Source organism: Syzygium oleosum, unplaced genomic scaffold (genome assembly GCF_021117445.2).
Source record: "Syzygium oleosum isolate NSW1041296 unplaced genomic scaffold, Sole_v2.1 Sole_v2.13, whole genome shotgun sequence".
NCBI classification, from domain to species: Eukaryota; Viridiplantae; Streptophyta; class Magnoliopsida; order Myrtales; family Myrtaceae; genus Syzygium; species Syzygium oleosum.
This window is the reverse complement of record NW_026607497.1, coordinates 2,362,606-2,379,449: the sequence shown is the minus strand read 5'-3', so window position 1 is coordinate 2,379,449 and position 16,844 is coordinate 2,362,606. Positions and strand designations below refer to the sequence as shown.

Genomic DNA, 16,844 nt, shown 5'->3' with positions numbered 1-16,844 from the left:
CCTGAATCTCAAATCAAACGAAGACGACGGATGTGGATATACAGCAACGTCGACAGCAACTCAAACCCACCGGTCAAGAACATTGGCACGAGCGTCGTGTCGTGGCTCTCTCTCTCGCGTGGTAAGACATGAACCCAATGTCGATCTGTTCCTCCTCCTCCTCCTCCTCGTCCGGGCCCTCCTCTTCTTCGTATTCCACCACCAAAGCGTGGATCGTGCACGGGATCGTCGTCGGAGCGGCAGTCGCGGCGGCAATCGGCGCTCGGGCTTATCTCGGCGGATCCAAGAAGTTCCGGAGCCGGGTCGTGGGCATCATACCCGCCAGGTTCGCTTCGTCTCGGTTTCAGGGCAAGCCTCTGGTTCCCATTCTGGGCAAGCCCATGATCCAGGTATTATGTAGTTCATTTGAATTGTGGATCGACTCTATCTCATAGCTTTGCCCATATTTTGAACTGATTAGCATCTTGATCCGGTGTTCCCGACTCTTTGTGTCGAGTCATACTATGTAATTGCAATCTCAATGGACAGTCTTGGATGCACGATGATAATATGAAGCCTCTGTCTAGAATTGTTGTTACTTGTTAGAGAAAGCTGTTACGTTTTCTTTATCTCAGTCTGCTTAGAATTTCAATGGATAAGCTGAGGATCTTTGTAGAATTAAGTACATATTTGTTTCAGTTGAAAAATGCATTCTTGGCCTGTATGCATATCACAAATTGTCCAAAATCGTATGCTTTTGGGATAATTCTCTGTGTACCCAGTTTTACATGATCCTATCTGTTCTCTTGTTTGATTTCTCACATTTCCCATTTTGCTTCCTTTCCCTGTATCTGTTTGCCTTTCTTCCTTGTTTATAATAAAGTGGAAACAAAATTTTAGATGATGCTGGCTGAAGTACAAATTTTTATGTTGCTCTTTCAGGGATCTTCAATTGATGGATCACTATGTCCAGCTTTTTGTATTACGAGTATAATCAATTGCATGCAAGAATAGAGTTTAAATTTGTTAGGGAATGACTGGTATAATGATCAATAGATTTACAAGACATTGTCAGAACATAGAAACTTGTAAATTTCCAAAAGAACTTAGAATGAATTAAACAGTAAATCCTATTGCATAGAGTTATTATTTCTTCAGTTTCCTGTTTAAAATTTAGGAAAGTAGGCAAGAATACAAGCATGCTCCTCGCCTTTGGTAAGTTATCAGTTTCAAGTATTTGTGGAAGAATACTTTTCCTCTATATCGATGAATAAAAGACTAGCTGGGATATGATTGAAAGTAGCCAAGTTTTTTGGTGCTTGCGGAAGCAATAAACCACTAGGAAGAAATAAGTGGTGGCAACTTGATTCCAAAAGCCTTGGAGACTCAAGAAAGAAACAAAGGATGAATCAAGAAGAGCTATCTTAAATTATATCGACATAAGACTGAACTGACTAATTGGCCTGCATCATTATTTATAGTTGTGGGATCTGTTGCTAAGTAAGTAATCTCATGGTAAAAATGTTCCTAACTAAATCAGTAGGTAGAAATATTCTCTACATTGGGGTGGAAAGGCAGATGGATGTGTCTTTAGATGCATACGACCAATTTGCAGTCATGTTAATTGCATAAGACTTCCAATTTGAATAGGAAAAGGACAATTCTCTGAGTCTGTTGTGATTGGATAATTTGGCTCTGAAATGGATTTGTTGATTGAACAAAGTTGGATAGTGATTTCTCATTTTTCCATATGGCTCATTGAGTTGCCTTTTGTTTGCATGGCAGAGAACGTGGGAGAGAGCTAAACTAGCTGCTTCTTTGGATCATGTCGGTATGTCTGGTCCCTGTACATTAGTCTGACCCAATTTGATTTTCTTTTTCATGCAATTTTGTCGCGCATAAAGTTTCACAAACCATCAAGTTGGTGTTCTGTATGGCTTTTCTCCTTTATTTCAAACAGATACAGCATTTTTCTTGAAATCTCTATGCTTCACCTAGGACACCAAGCTATTTTCCCTTAAACATTTATTATCCTCTCCAATGCACTAGTAAACCAATTTCTTAGGATTTCTCCATTTTACCAGTGACTAGTTTTATCTTTTAAATGTGGCATTGAGGCAAAACTTATTTAATTGGCTTCTGAAGTAAAATAACGGTATTTGGTTATTTTACATGACTTTAACATGCTCTCTCTCTCTCTCTCTCTCTCTCTCTCTCTCTCTCTCTCTCTCTCTCTCTCTCTCTCTCTCTCTCTCTCTCTCTCTCTCTCTCTCTCTCTCATTTTTCATATCTTTGTTTTGGCTAAACAACTATATTTTTCTTCGCCATGTTATGACCTTGAGAAACTAGTAAATTGAGATCTTGCATTGAAATAATTATAGGTAAAGTTGCTGCAGTTATCGACTCATAGAATTGGTGAAATTATGATTTGTTTTAACATGCGACTCAATTTTGTTTGGAATTCTGCATCTTTGTGTGGTATTCATATATAATCTCTCATTTGTTATCTTTCGTGCTAGTCGTGCATGCATGCACTTGTTTTTTCCTCATTTGTAGCTCCTTTGGATGTAGTTGTGGCCACGGACGATGAAAAGATAGCAGAATGCTGTCGAGGATTTGGTGCAGATGTGATAATGACATCGGAATCATGTCGGAATGGTGAGCTTTTTGGTGGTTATTGTTGTTCTGATGTTGACCTACTCGGAGAGCAGTTATGTTATTATAATTATCTCTAGGCACTGAACGCTGCAATGAAGCTCTACAAAAGCTTGACAAAAAGTATGACATAGTTGTCAACATCCAGGGGGATGAGCCTCTTATCGAACCCGAGATAATTGATGGGGTTGTTAAAGCTCTCCAGGTAAATTGACATCTCTTATTGCTACTATTTCTTATGTAAGGTTACTGCCACCTGCTTAAATTGATTCGATGTTCATAACTGAAGAATTCTCTTCTAACTTTTCCAAGGTCACTGCAATTAAATATTAAAATTTCTGATCGCTTGAAGCTGCAATACTTCTTCTGGGGTCTCTTTATGTATCTGCAGTCATTTACCCTCATGGTGTTTGCAGGCTGCCCCAGATGCAGTGTTTAGCACTGCGGTTACCTCTTTAAAACCTGAAGATGCATTTGATCCAAATCGTGTTAAATGTGTTGTGGATAATCGTGGCTATGCTATTTACTTCTCCAGGGGATTAATTCCACATAACAAGTAAGTTCCCGTTTCACCCTTATGCTCTACTATGATTGTGTGTAGAGATTCTGCACTCATCTCGCTATTTCTCGGAATTATTGGTATATGTAATTGTTTGTCATGATAGCACCCATCTTCCTGAATGAAACAGATCTGGAAAGGTCAATCCACAGTTTCCCTATTTGCTTCATCTTGGAATTCAGGTAGATTTTCAGTTTGGTTCTTGAAGTTTGGTGAGGACAAGTGTTAGACGTGGGTTTTAATAAATCTCTGTTACTGATCTCTCACAGAGCTATGATTCAAAGTTTCTAAAGATATATCCAGAGCTTCAGCCTACCCCGCTCCAGCTTGAGGAGGATCTAGAACAGCTTAAAGTTCTTGAGAATGGTTATAAAATGAAGGTATACTGGACTTTTTCCTTTCTCTTTTCATCAGTAAATCCTCGAGCTGCTTGGAGAATACAAAGAGGCAAAGTTTTGGTAGTTATGAAGATGATGAAACAAATTGGTGGTTTTTTTTTGTCAAAATAATAAATTATCAGTGAACAATATTCAATGTCATCTTATTAGTTAAGGGTTTTTGCTGCAATTTCTCCATTTTGTGGATTTCCTCATGTAATTTGTGGCTAAAATGAGGAGAAAATCTTCATCTTCAAGATAAATACTTGCTAAAATTTCAATCACCTCTCATCTTGACTCTATCAGGATGCCTTTGTCTAACAAATGAATCTGTATTCTGAATTCCAGACGGGTCACTGCTAGGAGAACGCAAAGCTAGCTGTTTGTGTTTCTGGCATTCTGATTGAACGGTGATTTTTTTCTTTTTTACTTAAACAGGTGATAAAGGTTGATCATGAGGCTCACGGTGTTGATACTCCAGAAGATGTTGAGAAAATAGAATCATTTATGCATGAAAGGAACTTGTCCTAGGTATGTGCGATTTTCTTGGTTCTTTTTTCTTTGGTTAATTTGTACTTGTAAGTTACAGATGTCAGACTTCATCTTGCTCAAAGTTAGTTAGCCTTGTTCGGCTCGAGGGTGAGAGAATTCGCGAGACACGGAGCACTGTTTTTGTGTGGTGCTTTGCTTCGTAGGGTAATGTTGAGTTATTTTCTTATCCGGATGACCTGCAAAATACAGGGTTTACAGACATCTTGTGGTGGATGGTAATACCTTTAATAGTAGGTTCTGGTTCTCTGCAGCGGGTAAAGTCAATATAAGTGCTAATGTATGCGGGAACATTGTGGAACGTGTAGAATCCGAAATGCTTCTAAATGAGACAATTGAAAATCATCCCATTATTGTTGATTACATGGATGCCATTGAGTGGCATTCGGACCACTTTCAGCTTGTCTTCTTTGGAGGATGTATATATTCACTCTTGCAGATTATGTGCAAAACCCCTTTTTCTTTCAGTTTATGTCGGAATAAGTCATTAGAGTTGTTAGATTAATAGTTCTTGAAGAGTTGTATCTAGTACACATACGTAGGAGGAGAGCAAGGGTGTGCGCGGACGGGAGTTGAAAGCGAGTCATTTTGAAATGAAGAGGCGCTAATTTCAAGGGAACCCAAACATGTTACATTTTGAGGAGTTTCACAGTATCTCAAGAGAGCATTTGGGGTGGTAACACAAACTGAAAGCACTCGAGTTCGAACATGAATAGGCAGAGAGAAAAGTTATTCGGTGGATTCACAGACTTTCAAGCAAAGCAAAGTCAATAATAGCATCCAGAAAAATGACCGTATCTCCAATTTGACACTTAAATACAACTTGAGGTATCTGCTCGGGAAGAGTTTATACATGGACCAGCTCGTGACAGTTCATTCCAGCTATAGCTCAATCGTGACATCACGATCAATTTACATCCATGTCTTTCTATGACTATATATACCGACTTCTTCCAAAGAGTAATATTTCGAAACATCATTCAAAATAAGGAGTCGTCTCCCACCCTGATATGCCTCCTTCAGCCTTGGACCCGGTAAAACACCGTTCACCCCCATCAAATCTAGTTCGAGATATTTCGCAATATCAGTTTGTATAGTACCAACAGTGCGTTCTTGCGATATAGTTATCAAACAAGCACCATCGAACCTTGCACAATCTTGCACTATTTGATCATGTATATGCATCACGCAAAAGGTTCTGCACACCCCGGCCTGTCCCCAAACAGCCAGATGGAGCGCCTCTTGGTTCATCAAGCAATACCAGATCTCATCCCTCTTTGTTTGACAAGCTTGTCCCGCTTACCCTGGTTGTAGTTCATAGCCTCGGGCCAGTTTCACATCCAAGCGTGAGACCGTTATCAAGTCTGCCCTTCTCACGCGATATTTCCACTTTAGCCGCAAGGGTACGCACCTGATCCTCCAACATGAGACGAGAAAAAGAAATGCCGCTCTTTGACTCTTCGTCTCAACTCGTGGACTCGATCCTCTAGCGATCCTACACTTTTACTTTGCATCCACAAGTCAATTTCTTTCTTCCTTTTCTTTCCCGGTCTCCTCTCTTCCTGGTCTAGTTCAAAACTTATGTCAGTCTTCCTGGTTGAGACTTGAGACAATTCCCATATTCATTTCCACTGCATCCATCTTCGCTTTGGCTCCACCAACGTTGATGACCTTTTGCACAAGACCGACGGCATCTTTGGCGATTCCCAGAATTTTGTCGACATCCATTGTAAGACTGCTGAGAGCATAAGGGGAAAGATGTGGTCAACTAGTATTCCAGGTGCAAAACTTTTTAGCTTTCAGCATTTATATTTGGACTTTGATCCGATGCTTGAGTACCTCAGTATTTTCGAGTGTCACTTGTTGATTAGGAGTCGAGATGCAAGGCAAGAATGAAAACGGAAGGACTTTAGAGAAATAAAAGAAGCACACAGCCACGATGTGGGTTTTTTTTTTTTTTTGGGTCGAATCCATGATGTGGGTTGTCTGGGTGGAGTTTGCCATGAGAAAACCTGTGGGGAATCAAAACGACAACTTGATTCGCTGCTTTAATTTGAGGCAAAGAAGCAAATGGCAAGAGTCCCACGTCCCAATGGGGAAAATTACCAAAAAAAATTCTTACATTTAGTGCTTTTGTCCCACTTCAATTTTAAACTTTTTAATTCAATCAATTTAACCTTATGACGATTTGCCAATTTAATCTTAAACTTTTCAATTTTGCCAATTTAATCATAAACCCTTTGACGATTTGCCAATTTAATCATTCCGGCCAATTTTGGCCATAAATCGCTGACGTGATAGTCTAGTTAGTGTGGGCTGCCCTATGTGAGACGGCTGATGCTAACATAGATAATTTTTGAATTTTTTTATTATTTTTCTTCTTCTTTCCTTTTCTTTTCTTTTCTTTTCTTTTCTTTTCTTAATCCCTAACCCGCCTTGCCTAGTCGAGGCAAGGGAGTCGCGACCGTCGCCGGCCTAGAATTAGGAAAAGAAAAGAAAAGAATTGAAGAAAAAAAGAAAAAAATTAAAAATTTAAAGTTTCGGCAATTTTCGATCAAAATTGACTAAAATGACTATATTGACAGATCGTCAAAAGGTTCAGAATTATTTGGCACAATAGAAAGGTTTAAGATTGATTGGCAAATCGTTAAAAAATTTAGGATTAAATTAATTAAATTAAAAAATTTAGGACTGAATTGGCACAAGTGCAATAGAATTAACAATTTTTTTGGTAATTTTCCTGCTCCAAGGACACGTTCTTCCTTCATTGAGAAATTCCAAGCCCATGAGCTATCCCTATCAAAGGACCCGGGTAAGGTGCAGATCGGAACTTCGATGGCTGACTCCACATGCAATAGTCTTCATGCGGTGGTATGAATTACGTTTTTCCATAATCCACAAGTTCAAAAGTAATCTTTTTGAGATCAGTTCTCAAAGGAAAAACCGGAGAATTATTCTCAAAATTAACGTATAGACTCAAAAGAAGGTACTATATGACATAAGAAAATCTCATAACGCTTTTGACGTAGTTTGAGGCAACGAAGCTATTCGAAATAGATTCCTTTTTTTTCAACAAATATCGTTTCACTAGCTACTGAATCAATTGTACGAGCAACGCGAGATAGTTCAAATGTGTCGAGGACATTTACAAAGGGGGCATCAATAAAAAAAAATTTAAAAAAAGAAGCTTGGAAAACAGGACTATGGAGAGTGAGAAATGCTATATGTACTAGTACCGGATTTTGTCTACCAAATCAAATGACAATTTAGCAGTACTAGTAGTTACATGGAGAGGGCAGGAAATTTAGGAAAAAAAAGGAGAGCTCCAACTTTTCACTAACCTAAAGCAGTCTCACCTACGCAAAACTTGCTGATAATCCTCCAAATAGAATACCTCAACTAGAGATTAATTCAACGACGGAATTAAGAGACCACATAGGGAGAGTAAACGAAGGAATGGCTGCGACAGAGAAGCTAAAGTCGAGGAATATGGTGAAGTGAATAGAACCAAAAGTACACACCTTCTTGGAAGATGGTTTTAGTTAATTTAAAATTAGTATATGCCCTCTTTATCTTTCTGGCTTTATTGTCAGGTATTCAAGTTGCATCGACCTAACTTGCATTATTGTCCGAGTTAGACAAACGATAGTGTTATCATCAACCGTCTTGAACGCATCCTTCTTGGCAGATAGCCAAAACCTTGGGTTCACATTGGAGGCAAATTTCCCCCCCCCCCCCCAAAAGGTCGCTTTCGTGTCAAAAGCAATCTGTGTTATGGAAGGTTATTTCCACCTGAAATTGATTCTTTGTTCATAATTGAAGTTGTCCTCTTCTAGCTCTCCCAATGTCACTTCAAGTGGATGTTAAAATTTCTGATTTCTCAAAGCTGCAGTAGTAAATCCTCAAGCTGCTCGGAGAATGCATTAAAGTAAACTTTTGGTAGTTATGACGATGCTGTAACAAATTGGCAGTTTTTTCTTGCGGCCAAAATAAAAAATTATCAGCGAACAATGTTCAAAGTCATCTTATTAGTTAAGAGTATTTGGTGCAATTTCTCTATTTTTGCGGATTTCGTGAGGTAAATTGAGCTTAAAATGAGTAAGTAGATCTCATGCCATGTTGGGGAAATCATCTTCGAGATAAATACTTGCGACAGTTTCAATCACTTCTCTTCTTGCATTCGACAAGAAATCTGTCTACTAACCTTATTGAATCTCAGACAGGTCACGAATGGAACACAAAGCAAGCCGTCAATTAAATTCCGGTGTGTTTTTTAGCTGTAATTTCTAGATCCGCATCGTTGATTAAATTCCAATGTAGCATTGGGTGAGTAAACCCTCACAGATACCAGGTGCCCACATACATAAAGTCAAAAGAGATGTAGAGCCCGAAGGAGAGGCGATTTTCTTTGGGGCTCGAGAGATGGAATAGATAGGGCTCCATAAGTTTTGAATTCACCGCCGAGAATGAGGAATTCTCAACGAAAAAATCGAGTTACTTCGTTTCTTAGGGGCGAATTGACAAAAGAGGGACTACGAGGGATGGGGAATCAAGATCTTCCTATCTATTCAATCATATATTTTGAGAGAGAAGGTGCAGGGCAAGACCCACCATCCGATCTAAGCAGCTTAAGCCCACCTACTGTCGAATGTAGTTAACGAAAGCTTCTATTTCAACGCATGTCGCGTTCCAAGTTTTGTCATTGATTAAATTCCGGCATCGTTTGTTTTCGCTTTGTTCTTGTAAAGTGGCTATATTTTTCGAGCCTTGTCATCGATTGAATTCGGGCACGATTTGTGTTTGTATAGTTCTATCTTTGGTGAAGTTGTTGATCTCCTTATTTAGCTATGATATTTCCTATTCGGAGTTGCCACATGGCCTTGTCTCATCTAATTAAAAATCGAAAAACAACTTTTGATAAAAGATATTTCGTCGCCGGATCAATTCCGGTGAAACCATATCCAAACCTTTGGCTCCTTTTAAGGAAGTGATTGTACATTGGAAAATGATTGGTTCTCCGATTATAGAATAATGCATCCCAATGAGACTCTAAAAATCACTCCATTGTTGTTGTTAATTACATGGATGCGATTGAGTGGTATTCAGACGACTTTTGGCTTGTTTTCTTCGGTTGATCATTCTTGTAGATCATGTGCAAAAAAACCCTTTTTCTTGGGGCTTAAGTTCTCGAAAAGTGGTATCATAAGTAGACATATGGAGGAGGAGCGCGCATATCTTCTTCACCGTTGCCGTTACTAGTTATGAAGAAGTCGTAATTATCTTGCTCAAAAATCTGCTTTCAGTTCTCTAAGAGATGGAGTTGGATAAGGCGAGCAGAGGGTGTGAGAGAACGAGAGTTGAAAGCGAGTCATTTCATTATTGTGTTTAGTCATTATTCCCGGAGTCGGACAACAGGGATGTTTGCAAAAACATGAAGAGGGTTTAATTTCAAGTGCACCCGAACATGTTTAACATGTGAGGAGTTTCACCAAGAGTTGCATCATAAACAGGAAGCACTCGAATCTGAACATGAGTAGGCAGAGAGAAAAGTTAATCGGTTTATACATAACTTCCAAGCTAAGCTCAGTCGATGAAAATGACATCAAGTCAAATCCCCCCAAGCCCCCACAAAGAAAACAAAGGCAAAAAAGAAGAAAGAAACCCTTTAGTCCTGAGGTCCACGTTCAAACATCAAGCTTGTCAAAATGTTGCAATGATACAGAAATGAAAAGAACTCAAAATTTCTTCTATCATGGGTTATGTTAAATGGAAATGATGAAGAGAGGTGCTTCTAAAATCCTCTCTAACTTGGGGACATTGCAAATCCCGAGTTGCTCGATGGAATCACAGATGATCTTGCCCCCGAACATCCCAGTCAAATTCATCAACGCCGTCAGACCCCCACCTTCCCTCTTCCAACTTCCCCAACCCCTCTAATTCTAGTTTTTACACTTCTTCTTCCAACCCTTGACGTATCTCCTCGGCAAGAGTTGCTACATGGACAAGCCTGTGGCAATTCATTTGCTCGCACAGCTCCCTCGATCGCGACGTCACGATCAATTTGCATCCATTTCTTTCTAGGACTAGACCCACTTCTTCCAAAGAGTAATATTTCCGAACATCATCCAAGATAAGGAGGAGTTTCCTACCCTGCAATGCCTCCTTCAGTCTTGCTCCCCAGTAAACACAGCTCACCTCAGTCAAATCTAGTTTGAGATACTTCGCAATGTCAGTTTGTATCGTACCAACAGTGGCTTCTCGCGATACAGTGACCAAACAAGCACCATCAAACCTTGGACAATCTCGCACTATTTGATCATGTACATGCTTCGTGAGAAAGGTTTTGCCCACTCCCGCCTGTCCCCAAACACCCACTCGGAGCATCTCTTCGTTCATCAAGCAACCGCAGATCTCATCCCTTTTTGTTTGAGAAGCTTGTCCCACTAATTCCCCTGGTCGTAGTTCATAGCCTCGGGCCGGTTTCACATCCAGCGTGAGACCGTTATCAAATCTGCCCTTCTCGTGCAATTTGTCCACTTCAGTCGCAAGGCCACGCACCTGATCCGCCAACATGAGACAAGAAAAGAAATGCCTCTGTCTAACTTGTCGTCCTAAGTTGTGGACTTGATCCTCCAGCGTTCCTGCTCTTCGCATCCACAAGTCAACTTCTCTCTTCCTTTTCTTTCCCGGTCTCCTCTCTTCCTGCTCTAGTTGGAAACTTATGTCAGCCTTCATGGCTGACACCATTTCCATATTCATTTCCAGAGCATCCATCTGCGCTTCGACTCCGACTCTGCTGAGGCCGCTGACCTTTTGAACAAGACTGAGTACATTGTTGATGAATACCACAATTTTGTTGGCATCCATTGTCAGACTGCTGCGAGCATTAGGGGAAAGATGTTGTCGATTAGTATTCCAGGTACAAAAGTTCTTTTTTTTTTTTTTTTTGGGTCATAAGGTACAAAAGTTCTTAGCTTTCAGCATTTATGTTTTAACTTTAGATCCTATAATTGAGCACTTCAGTATTTCCGAGTGTTGATTGTTAATTACGATTGGAGGTGCACGACGAGAATGAAAATGGAAGGACTCTAGAGAAAGAAAAGAAGCATACGGCCATGATGTGGGTTGTCTTGGTGAAATTTGCTATGGGAGAAGCTGCGAGGAATCAAAACGACAACTTAATTCGCTTTTGGCGCTGCTATAATTTGAGGCAAAGAAGCAATCGGCAAGAGTTGGAACGTCCCAAGGATATGTTCTTCCTTCGTTGTTGACCTACCCAGAAAAACCCCGATCCTGGTAAGGTGCAAATTGAAACTTGGTGGCTAACTCCACATGAAATGATCTTTGGGTGCGGTGGGAGAGCTTTGGGAAAATGCGAAGTCATTTTCTCAGACGCGTATTTGCTCAAAGAAAGGAAAAATGAGAGGGGGCAGGACTACTGGAGATCCCGCGAGCCTCGCGCCATCATCAACTAAGCAACTATCAGCGAGCTTCGCAGCGAGTGTCAACCAGGCCACCAGCAGCGACCCGGCAAGCATCGGCTAGCCTTGGGTGAGCGTCGACCAGGCGATCATAGGCCACCAGAGGAGATAATAGGCGAGCTTCGCAGCAAGCGTCGACCAGGGGACCGGAGGCGAGCTTCACAGCGAGTGTCGACCAGGCAACCGGCGGCGACCGGGCGAGCGTCGGTGAGCCTGCGCGACTCTCACCGGGCTAGATCTGGAGACTAGAGGCGAGCGTCGAGCTCCTCGCACGACCCTCGGCAACTAGTGGTAGAGGGAGAAGAATGAGAATCGAAGGGATTGATAGTGCGGCTTAAGTTCGGATTATTCGAGATTTGAAGAAGAAGACTGAACACGAAGATGGAAATGACAGTCATCAGATTGTTCGTATGAGCCCAACTGAAAGAAACGCAAACACGGGAGGAGATTTTTGGGAGGGATGGCGTCATAGATCAGTTTTCGAAGGAAATCAAGGAATAATTGTTCTCAAAATTATCCTATAGACTGAAAACAAGGTACTCTTTGATATAAGAAAATCGAAAGGAAAGTGGAAAAGCTCTAGGCGGAGTTTGGGGACGGCGAAGCCATTTGAAATAAGGTTGTTTTTTTTCTTTAATAAACATCGTTTCACTGGCTACTGGCTCGATTAAAAAAGGCCAATTTGAGATAGTTCGAATGTGTCAAGGACATTAATACAGGAGGACACCAACAAAACAAAGCATGTAGAGAACGAGACTAGAGTGAGCGAGAAATGCTATACGTATTAAGAAGAACGTACTAAATTTTGTTTACCAAATCAAATGACAATCCATCGGTACGAGGTTACAAGGAGATTGCAGGAAAATTTCGGAAACGAAAGAGAGCTCCAGATTTTCACTAATCTAAAGCAGCCTCACCTGATAAAAACTTGTTGATGACCCGCCGAATGAAATGCCGTAGCAAGAGTTAGTTCGAGAATGGAATCGAGAGACAATACAGGCAGAAGGAATGAGAAAAAGGAAGTAAAAGGAAATGGCTGCGAGAGAGAGAGAGCTTCAGTCGAGATAAATGGCGAGGTGAATAGAAGTAGAGTTTTAAGACAATGCCTGAGCAAAAGTCTCTGAGGCATGGGGTCCTAGGGGCACCCCCTTCCTGGAAAGATGGTTTTAGGTGATTTAAAATTTTTTGCCCTATTCACCTTTTCTACTTACATTGGCACGTCATCACATTGCATAATTTTCCGAGGCAGACAAACAATAGAATTACCATCAAAGAGTATTTCTTGGAAAAAAAGCCACAAGTCTTGATATTGCGTGAGTGGAATACACCACGTCAGCAATACATAACACCATTGAGCGGAAGACACGTGGCAAGAAGGGCCCACAGATCAGATTTACTAAAGAATCAGCCGCTTTCCCTTCTCTCTCCCATTCTCCGTTAACCCTCCGTTAGCCTCGCCGCGACTGCTCAAAAATTCACTTTTCATCTGGTTTCTCTCTCCCTCACTCCTCCCGCTCAAAATTTCTCCTGCTCCCGACCTCCTCTTTCTTCCTCCGCGACTTCGCCTCCTTTGCTCGTGAACCCGCCGCGCCTACGCGGGTTGCCTCAGCCGTCCCCTTCCAGAAAACCCATCTACTCTCTCTCTTTCCTCCGCGAAGCACGGCTCTTTTTGTGAGCCGCGCCTCCGCCTCCACCGCTTGCCTTCGCCGTCGCCTCTCGGAGCCCGTCGGTGGCTCAGATCCCGACCACGCGGCCGCCTCCGCCTACGTCGTCGCCTCCGAAGCTCCCATTGGCGATTCGTCCTCTGCCCCTCTCTCTTTGTCTCGTGAAAGGGCACCGCTCGGCTGTCTGTAACGAACCGCGCCTCCGCCGTCGCCTCCCGAAGCCCCTTTGGCGATCTCGGGCTCCGGATCTCCCTCTACGTTGCCTCTGAAGCCCCATTCTCAGGTTAAGATTTGATATGACTTGAACTTATTCTCATCGTTTTTGCCCTAACGTGAAGATCGGTGGCTCAGATCCGACCACGCGGCCGCCTCCGCCTACGCCGTCGCCTCCGAAGCCCCCCATTGGCGATTCGTCCTCTGCCCCTCTCTCTCTGTCCCGAGAAATGGCTCCGCTCAGCTCTCAAAGCTGGCGCTAGTGGTGGTGATGGTGGGGTCGAGGTGTGCGTGTTCGACAATCGCGGCGTGGGCTGAAGCTCCATGCCCGTCGACAAGTCGGAGTACACGTGAGTCCGATCGACGCATACCGTGAGCTTTCTAGTTCGTTTGAGTGTGTGCTGCTTCGTGGAGTTTCTTGAATCGGGAGCGTATTCACAGGAGAAGTTGATTGATTGCGTGACAGTGCAAAAGAAGCAATTTGGCAATGAATTTCTCATCTGTTGTGCTAATATTATCTTCTCATCTTCTTTATAGCCACAATTATGAAATGTTATATTCTTGCATTGTGATCTTGATCGCTACTTCAACCTTGTTTCAACTTGCGACCCTTGATCCTCTCAAATATATAGTCCTGTCACTAAAATGTTTGGCATCTTTGGAAATGCCTTGTTTGGCAACTTGATCTGTATGCATAGTAAGATCATTCCAAATGTATGGATACTGGTGATATAAATGAAACTATTAACTGTCATTTTTCCTCCTATTGTGTCTTGCAGGTAGGTTTGAGGGTTGAACATCCTCAAGAACTAATAAACAGCATACAGGTTGGTGATGCACTTCCCTTTGCTAGTGTAAATTTATGGAAGTTCTCTTGATTTTCTGGGACTAGATCAGTCGTGGTTAAATTAAGCCCTTGGCAAAGACAGAAATAATAGGGGTTGGCTTCTTTTCTTCCTTATCTCTCGGGTAGAATTAAGAGTTGACTATGGTTTCAAATCGAGCAGTATGATGGATCATCTAGGGACAAATGTAGTAGTCTTTTGTTTTTGTAAATTCTTCTAGGTTTCTCAAGCACTAATTGGAGCTGGTGGTGTCCTCTTATTCTCTACATTTTGATAGTTTCATTTGCTAGCAGCACTCACTTTATTTCTTCTTGAGCTTCTGACCAGTTCCAATCATAAATTCATTACAGGTAATTTCAAAATTATGCAAGCAGCCAGTCGTTGTTTATATTCCAGAGCATGAGGTGAGTTTTTTTCTCAACTTACATGGTCTTTCACATTTGTTGGATGGTAGAGCAGATTGAATTTAGAAACCATTTATCGCAAAAAAAATTCCTGAAACCGAGTAATTGTATTTCCAAATTCTTCTTTTAATTGGAGATTGCAATATATAATAGTGTCATGGAAGTAAGTACTTATCAGCTTAAGTTGGTACTCTAATTTGTCATGGAAGTAACATAATGGTTAAGATAGGAACAGCAAAATCTAGAGTGCTTGAACTGATCTCATTGACATTGAAAAGTGACTAATTCTGCCATTTTCAGCTGACTGAAAGTTATTATGGATAAATACCTGAAGCACGTTCCCTAGTCCTTGGAGAGGACTTGGAATTGGTTTCCTGATAAAAGTGGAAAAAGGATTATCAAAACAATCAGCTCCCATTTTCATGCCCGCCGACAAGTTGGAGTACATGTGAGTCCAATCGACGCATACCGTGAGCTTTCTAGTTCGTTTGAGTGTGTGCTGCTTTGTGGAGTTTCTTGAATCGGGATCGTATTCACAGGAGAATGGTTGCCAGTTGGTGCAAAGCTTAAATGCAGCTTCAACTTTCCTTGGACTAATCGTGCACATTGGATGGCTTTCTTAGTCTTTTAGTTTGATGATAATTTGGTGCTGTTCCAAAAACATTTTAACAAAAATTGACTTTGACTTTCGATGTGATTTATGGAGCAGGACAAAGATTATGGCGAAAGATGCGATTACTGTACTCGATCACCTGGGATGGGAAAGAGCCCATGTCATTGGCCATTCAATGAATGAGTTTTGAATGACCCAAATTTCATGGATGCTTATTTGGCTCTGTTCTTCATATGAGAAATTAAAACAACCATTCTGATTGCAATTTCTGGATGCCTGGATTTATCTGGCCATTTTTTAAACTTAATAATGAACTAAAAATCACATCCATGACATGTCTGCCTATGTGTCCAGATCGGGGTCCTTTTTGTTTCAGGGTGACTAACTGCCCTCTTTGGCTGTCAAAACAGGAGCTATGATCGCTTGCAAGTTGGCTGCCATGGTGCCCAACAGAGTTTTACCTTTAGGATTGCCAACATGTGACTGGTGGAGGTTATAAATGTTTCCCAAAGGTATTGCATTCATTTTAGTATGCGATGATCCTTCCTTTGAATAGAGATTGACATTTTTCTCCATGCAAACTAAAAGGGGAAAGAATGTTCTTACCGGTTTCTTTTATCATTAAAAGAACTATTTGTTTGTGTGGGTGTTCGCTATTCAGTACTTTACAGACAGGTTGTTCATTTATTGCATGCTGAGCCTGTTCCATGCTCCTATCCTTTGCTTTAACCACATCAACAAGAGGAAATGGATTTTTTTTACTAATATATTGCTTAGAAAGGAGCCGTTATGAACTTTTACTGGTTGGTTACTTGCCGATTTTAATCCATGTCAAGAATGTTCCTTATTAATGTTGCGCGTAGTAGAAGTTGCTTTCACAGTTTGCATCTCTCGAATGTCCCAGTCACAGCTGCCATACAAAATCATTCAGATGGAAAAATCTTCAAAAGATCTCATTGCATCACTTGAATAACCCAGCTATAGCTACTGCACAAAATCATAGAGATGGTTATTTTTCAAAAGATCTCTCGTTGATTAGCTACAGGAGTCCTTTTCCTTGTGAAAATGAGAAGCAATGCAGAGACATAGGACTTAACCTTGGATATTGTGTAGGAACAATGATTTATTGAAATAGAGATTCTAAGAAAGATCAATATCTAGCGAGAGCCTTTCTGCATCGCAGTTGCAGTCTTCCTGAGATGATTCCGTGTTTTCATCTAGGCAAAAAAGGGTCCTCTCACAGTTTGCCTTTTAATGGTGAAACTGCTTATTGTTTACTTGAATCCATTCATATTCTGTATCTTGACCTCACCATATGATGGAACATTGTTATTGGGGGAGTGGAAGCTGTTTTGACTTTCCTCAAGGAAATTGGTTTCATTTTTACTTTCCCAAAGAAATTCCCATACTTGTTTTAAGTAGCTACTTGTGCTATTTACCATGTGAATTAAATTAGTTTTGATGATGCAATTACATTGTCAATTAAAACCAAAAAAAATTGAATC

General features: G+C 41.1%; 2 protein-coding genes and 1 pseudogene across 2 annotated transcripts; 1 reads left to right on the top strand and 2 right to left on the bottom strand.

Moving 5' to 3' along the window:
- Positions 1 to 13: 13 nt before the first annotated feature.
- LOC115687713 (3-deoxy-manno-octulosonate cytidylyltransferase, mitochondrial) lies at positions 14 to 4,372 on the top strand. The gene is made up of 8 exons (XM_030613352.2): positions 14 to 389; positions 1,765 to 1,810; positions 2,551 to 2,637; positions 2,715 to 2,839; positions 3,051 to 3,190; positions 3,324 to 3,375; positions 3,463 to 3,573; positions 4,009 to 4,372. The coding sequence occupies exons 1-8, from the start codon at positions 129 to 131 to the stop codon at positions 4,099 to 4,101; spliced, it is 915 nt and encodes a 304-aa protein (XP_030469212.1). The 5' UTR covers positions 14 to 128; the 3' UTR covers positions 4,102 to 4,372.
- A 165-nt stretch (positions 4,373 to 4,537) lies between these two features.
- The window catches only part of LOC115687676 (uncharacterized), a 30,723-nt pseudogene continuing 18,416 nt past the window's right edge, over positions 4,538 to 16,844 (bottom strand).
- Positions 9,727 to 11,809, bottom strand: LOC115687627 (disease resistance protein RFL1-like). The gene has a single exon (XM_056317025.1). It carries the CDS (start codon positions 10,984 to 10,986, stop codon positions 10,066 to 10,068), a length of 921 nt encoding a protein of 306 aa, XP_056173000.1. The 5' UTR covers positions 10,987 to 11,809; the 3' UTR covers positions 9,727 to 10,065.